General features: G+C 32.5%; 1 protein-coding gene across 1 annotated transcript; it reads left to right on the top strand.

The window, feature by feature from the left end:
- Positions 1 to 2,573: 2,573 nt before the first annotated feature.
- LOC143596135 (uncharacterized) lies at positions 2,574 to 5,119 on the top strand. The gene is made up of 3 exons (XM_077074984.1): positions 2,574 to 2,907; positions 4,012 to 4,096; positions 5,065 to 5,119. Exons 1-3 carry the CDS (start codon positions 2,574 to 2,576, stop codon positions 5,117 to 5,119), a joined length of 474 nt encoding a protein of 157 aa, XP_076931099.1.
- Positions 5,120 to 6,833: the final 1,714 nt, after the last annotated feature.

Raw genomic sequence — 6,833 nt, 5'->3', positions numbered from 1 at the left:
GATCTACAGTTGATAATAATAAAATTAAACTCGTTTTCAAGCTGCTAGAGACCTTGCGAATCAAACCCATGTAATTAATTACATTACAGAAGCCTGCGGATCTCGTTTTTTATTAAAGTTTAGTCGACGACATGTTGATCATTTCGGCAGCCAATTCGTTTATGATTAAAGTTTAGTCGACGACATGTTGATCATCTTACAACATAAACCCCACATGAATTGAACAAACCACGAGCATATCGATTACTTGCAGATCTAGGGTTTATAGATTTGGGGGTTTTGTTCGTTCATGTTTATAATAATCTGGTTCCGTTGAATACACAAAGGTCTTGTTGGGACAGTTTGTAGGGTGTGTGCGTTAGGACCTGGGGGTCGCGGGTTCGAACCTTTCTACTTTTTATTTAAAACCGGACACTTTGATTCACGTTTCGTCATCATTGAACGACTTTATAAAACTTACTTATATGTATATGTATATGTATATGTATATATTATACCTAATAAGCGTATTAAATCGATTTACCTTAAAAGATTTAAACGGAATACTTATTTACATCTTACTACATATTATATTTAAATAATTACACATTATTATTATAATTATCTATTTATTTATATCTTAAGTATTTTTTTTATTCAAATAATTAAAAGTATATCTCATTTTATATTTAATTAAACTATTTTATTTAATTTGTATATTTGATCATTTATTTATTTAGATTTTATTATTTCAAGCATATCGTGTATTATTTAAAATTTTTAAGTATTTAATTATATAATTTATCAAGAATAATTATTTTTGAATTTATAATTAATACGACTAATGATTTTAACTATATAAATCAATCATTAGTAAATTAATTTTCGTTAGGGACTTAAAAAACATTTTCGCCTAAATATTATCATTATAATTGTTTAACTTATTTGATTAGTATATTTGATTTAAGTACAAACAATGGTATTTTTATCAAAATAATCATTTTATAAATATATTATAAACAATATATCAATCCTTTCAATGATAATCCATATAGAAATAAATCATTCAATCAATAACATTCTAATCCCAAACCTAACTTAATGTCATCGAAATCTTAATTCATTTAATCGTGTTATACCTTTTATAATTTATTCATGTTATATTATCTAACTAGGAATTGTTTTTTTTATTATAATAATCATTTTATAAATATATTATGAACAATAATATCAATCCTTTCAATGATAATCCATATAGAAATAATCATTCAATCAATAACATCCTAATCCCAAACCTAACTCAATGTCATCGAAATCTTAATTCATTTAATCGTGTTATACCTTTTATAATTTATTCATGTTATATTATCTAATTAGGAATACTTGACGGCATATCCCGAAGGGTTTATATTTCTCACATCATAATTTATATTTCATTCATCCGATCAGGTGAGTATCCCACTCCCCATTTTAACTCATTTTTAACCGTTTTGGGGACATATGCGTTCTATTTATTTTGTTAATATATATTACTCAACTTGCAACTGTTAGTCATGTGTGTTTAACAGTTTATACCAAACGTGTTATATGCTTATCTTCTTTACTTGAATACATGTCGGGGAGGTCCAACATATTCTCAGTCTAGTATGATCATATCTCCGTCATGTTAGCCATCGTTCAGTTTATCTGACATCGAGCTCACCAACAGCAAACTTACCTGCTTATTGGTTAAATTGCTTATTACACTTGACACAGTTTGCTTTTTTCTATACTTACTATATATTCATTTATCTGGTGTTTAGTCACTCAACCTCATGTTGACAAAACCTATTGTATTATGATTATCAAGATTGTTTGAAGCAACTTAGGATGCATGTTAGAGAACAAGATACAAGCATTAAATTTTGGATGTTTATTTTACTTGTTTATCTATGAATTTACGTACTATGATTATTTGAATTTGTTGTACTATTTAATTAAAACTAATAGATATTGCCATTTTCAAATTATTGGATGATAGTACCTTAAGAGCTATGAGTAATAAGCTCACACCCCGGCATTTTTGCCATAGGTTGGGGTGTGACAATCTACCCTTTGGTTTAGTCTAGCAACCTCCCGTTCCCGAGGGGAAGTTGGAAGGTATTGATTGCTATAGACTTTATTACTAAGTTTCCTCTGACTTGTAAGCAACATGATAGTATTCGGGTGATCATTGATCATTTGTCTATCTGATCATTTCATACCTATCAGTGTATTCTGATGATCAGTTAGGGAGAATTTATGTGAAGAAGATTGTTTGTCATCATGGAACTCCGTTAACCATTATTTCTGATAGAGATGGTCGTTTTACTTCTTGGTTTTGGAAATCTCTTCAATCAGCTTTGGGAACTCGTTTGGATCTCAGTACTGCCTATCATCCGCAATCCAATGGTCAGTCGAGCGTACGATTAAAACTCTAGAAGACATGCTTAGCTCTTGTGTCCTCGACTTTGGGGGCAATTGGGATACTCATTTACCACTTATCGAGTTATCATATAACACCAGCTTTCATTCTAGCATTGGTATGGCACCTTTTCAAGCCTTTGATGGTCATAATGACATTCTCTGATTTTTTGGAACTTAGAGAATCTCAAATCACTGGTCCGGAATTAGTGCAAGAAACGACCGATCGTGTTGCACAGATTCGTCAAAATCTTATCGCCGCTCGTAGCCGTTTAATGAACTATGCGAATAAGAGAAGAAAACCTCTTGAATTCAATGTTGGTGATCGAGTTCTGATCAAAGCATTCCCGTGGAAAGGAGTGGTTAGATTTGGAAAGAAAAGAAACCTATCTCCTCGATTTGTTGGTCCTTTTGAAATTCTCGATAGAGTGATCCCGTTGCTTATAAACTCAAACTCCCTCTCGAACTCTCAAATGTTTACCCGATGTTTCAAGAAAATGTCTTGCCGAGGGTAATCTCCGCATACCCCTCGATGAAGTTCGTATTGACGAGACCATGCATTTTGTTGAAATACCCGTTGAAATCACAGACCACAAGGACAAAGTAACCAAACTGAGCCGCATACCCTTGGTTAAAGTCCATTGGAATTCTAAACAAGGTGCATAGTTTACTTTGGAGCGTGAAAACTAGAAGGAACTGAAGTATCCTCATATCTTTGCTACAACTAACTCTCCAATTTCGGGACGAATTTCTCCAAAGTAGGGGATATTGTAATAATCCGAAATTTTCGTTTATTGTTTTGTTAGCCGTTACCCGACCCGTTTCTATCTTCGGGTAATTAATTAATTAATAAAAACATCGCATTTATTGAGTTATTATTATTCTTTATTAAATTTATTTAATTTTCCAATATAGCTTTGAATTATATAACAAAATACCCCTCAAACTTAGTTTTCAACCTTTTTGTATCCACACCTAAAGTTCAGCGACTAATCTGTAAATTTGTTAATAATATATCATTATCTAGATCAAAACCGTCCAACCCCGTATTCGTGACCCGTATTTGATCAAAGCTTTAACCCGTTAGGTTCTTGATTCTTAATCTTGGTGGTATACTTGAAATTGATTCACCAAATCGTTTGTTATGTCTATCACAACCTACACCGACACAACTAATTTGGAAAACACGATTAATTTGATACCGATTTACAATAACAACAAAACAGCCTTTATTAGGTTGGTGATATACCAATTAGAATTCATAATAACTACATTAAACTGGTGCACATCTTCCCCTCATCATCACGAAGCAGTATCCTCATTTAATTACATCATGTTCACTGCCTCATACCCATTCTTGGATTTTGTTTGGCCGCGAGTTTGTTGTTCATCGTTCATAATAAATTCTCAACTACTTAAGTAATTGTATATTGAATCTGGTTCAGTGATAATCCCTAATAAATAACCCTAAGACTAATTGGCCCAACAACAATCAGTTAAACGGATTGCAAATTCTAGGGTTCTTATGATATGGGGAAGATGATATAGGGTTTTTTTGTATAAACATATATGATTTTGTATCTTAACCAGGTGAGACACCGGTCCAGTTGGCTGGTACACATGTGGTTAGGGTTAGGGAACCAGCTAGAGGCGCGGGTTCGATCCCTCCGGCCAGGTTTGTTTTGCTTTATTTTTGCTATTGTGTTTTTAATTGAATAATATTAAACTTTAATCGATTAATTAAAGTTTTAAGGCAACCAACTCGTTTAGATAACCGTTTTCAGTTTCTTTTGTTAAAAATTATATATATATATACATATATATGTATAAGATATAAAAATAAGGTTTTTAACAAATAAAACTGCAATATATATATTAGATGAGTCTTTAATATAAAATAAATATGTAAAACAAACATTATTAAATAACTTATGAAAATTATAACTATTTGTTAAGTATTATATTATAAGTAAATATTCTAAATTATATTATATAAATATTAGTAAATAAAAGTGATTTTACAAATAATAACACATTGTATAATAAGAGTTTTCACAAACACACCCGATCATCATCAAATCCTGAATCCTTATAGAACTCTTCTTTAGATCGTGTTTCCACAATCATTTTTAACTAGGGTCGTTTATTGGTAATTCTCAAAGAGCGTGACATCATACCTTTCTTATCAATTCGTTTATCTTTTGCTTATTTGATAAGGTGAGTAACTCATTCCTCGTTTTACATATTTTCAATTGTTTTGTGGACATATGCGTATCATATCATATTTACATATTACTTAGTATTCAAATTAGCAAACTGTTAACCTTGTGTGCATATCAATTATTTGCCTAGTTTGTTACATGTCTAATTGATCATTTGGTCGCATTCAGAGAGGTCCATCATAATCACATTAATAGTATGATCATATGACCGCCAAAGTAGCCAAATCCCACTACGCAACGCATTGGTTTTACCAACACTCATTATTTGCTCAGTTGCCTAATTGTTTATCTCACAAAGACCTGTTTTGCATTTTTATATTATATTTTATTTAAATTATTGATGTTTTACTCACTCAACCTTGTGTTGACAAATCTACTTATTTTATATGCATATGCTGTATTTCGTTTGAATTGACTGCAGGTTGGTGAAGAACTTAGTGACGCTTAATTTAGAAGAAATTATCCAGACTATTTGAATTTGAACTTATTTTTCTTTTATTTTAATGATTATGTACTTGGTTTGTTGTGGAATATTTGGATTATTTAATTTAATTAAATAGACATTGTCACCTTTAATATTGCATGATAGTACCTTATGAGATGTGAACAATCAGTTCGCGTCCTGGCATATCCGCCTTAGGTTGGGGTGTGACAGATTGATATCAGAGCCGAAGATTTAAGATAGGTCGTTATCGGTGCCTTAGTAACATGCATGGAACCCATACGTGCTTATTTGATTACCTTATATGTTTACCGCTTACATGATTACTTAATAATTATTGTTTATTTATATTATTATGCAACACACAACTCCGAGGCTATGCCTCAACCTCAAAACATTTTTTAATTAAATTAGTAGATTGCCTTTTATTTTTGGGAAATTAATTAAGAATTCCCTAGTGTTGTTTTTACTCCTTACCCTTAAGGCTAGGTAGTTTGACAAGTTCTGTAGTAACTGGAAGGGGGAGAGAACTGCGATTCGGGCCTTGGTAAAATGGTTCCGAGAACCCAAGGTCAGATGCTATTCCTTACTTGGAGGATAACCTGACCACAGTACTCAATCTTATAGGCCAAAGCGGGACACAACTTTCAAACGACTGACACCTTAAGCGATCAAATGTAACCACATTAGCAGTTGCATTCTTTATTTTTTTTTAAAACCGAATTCACGGTGGTTCGTGGCTAAATTTGGTAATTTCCAATTATTGGGTTATGTTTCTTTTAAATGGTTATTTGGGTGAAAAATCCATGGAACCCATGGGCACTCCTACTATCCATTTCTCAACATGGTTAAATATTATGTTTTGGTTGGAGCTTAATCATACTTGGTTGTTCACGAGATGCTCCAACTACTCATACTTTTATCTCGTTAGTTCGTTTTTTAGTTGGTAAAGTTAAAATGCCATGTAACGTTCATGGGACGTCCAACTCATTTGATTTGATAATTCTTTATTTAGTTGGTATAGTTAAAATATCATGCAACGCTCATGGCCGTCCAACTCATTTGCTTTGATAATTCGTTATTTAGTTGGTACAATTAAAATGCCATGTAACACTCATGGGCAGTCCAAGTCAATTTCTTTGTTAATTCGTTATTTAGTTGATACAGTTAAAGTGCCATGGAATGCTCACGGGTCGTCCAACTCACTAACTTTTATTCGTTATTTCGTTGGGCTATTTAAACCACCATGGAAATCTCATGGGAGGTCAATACACAAAATATGTTTCGTTAGTTGATTGTATAGTTAACTTAATCAAATTAATTTTAACTTTTAAACTAACCTCATGTTCTCATCTAGTTATCTCACATTGATCGAATTATTTACGTCAACCCATAAATATTTACATAACTTACCCTTTATCTTACAATCGTTTACCTTTGTTCCTCGTATAATGTCTTCTCTAAGAAACCATCGTCGTCATCAACATTCATCTGATTCCCATGACTGCCGTTTAGCTTCTAGGATCACCAAAGAGTTTGCTGCTGCTATGCCTACTATCATGACTCAGATCCAGAGCCTCAACTCAAATGGTTCTACTGCATCTGCTGCTCCAAACAACTTTGATTTCAAAAACTTCTTGAGTACTAAACCTACCCCGTTTCGTGGTGAGGAAAATGTCACTAAACTTCTACAATGGCTCGAGAAGATGGAGAACGTGTTTATTCATTACAAATGTTCGGATGCCAAA

Source organism: Bidens hawaiensis, unplaced genomic scaffold, assembly GCF_021521415.1.
Source record: "Bidens hawaiensis isolate Kalapana, Puna unplaced genomic scaffold, B.hawaiensis_p1.1 tig00046092_1, whole genome shotgun sequence".
Lineage (NCBI taxonomy): Eukaryota > Viridiplantae > Streptophyta > Magnoliopsida > Asterales > Asteraceae > Bidens > Bidens hawaiensis.
The sequence above is the reverse complement of the archived record's forward strand: the minus strand, read 5'-3'. Positions and strand labels throughout refer to the sequence as shown.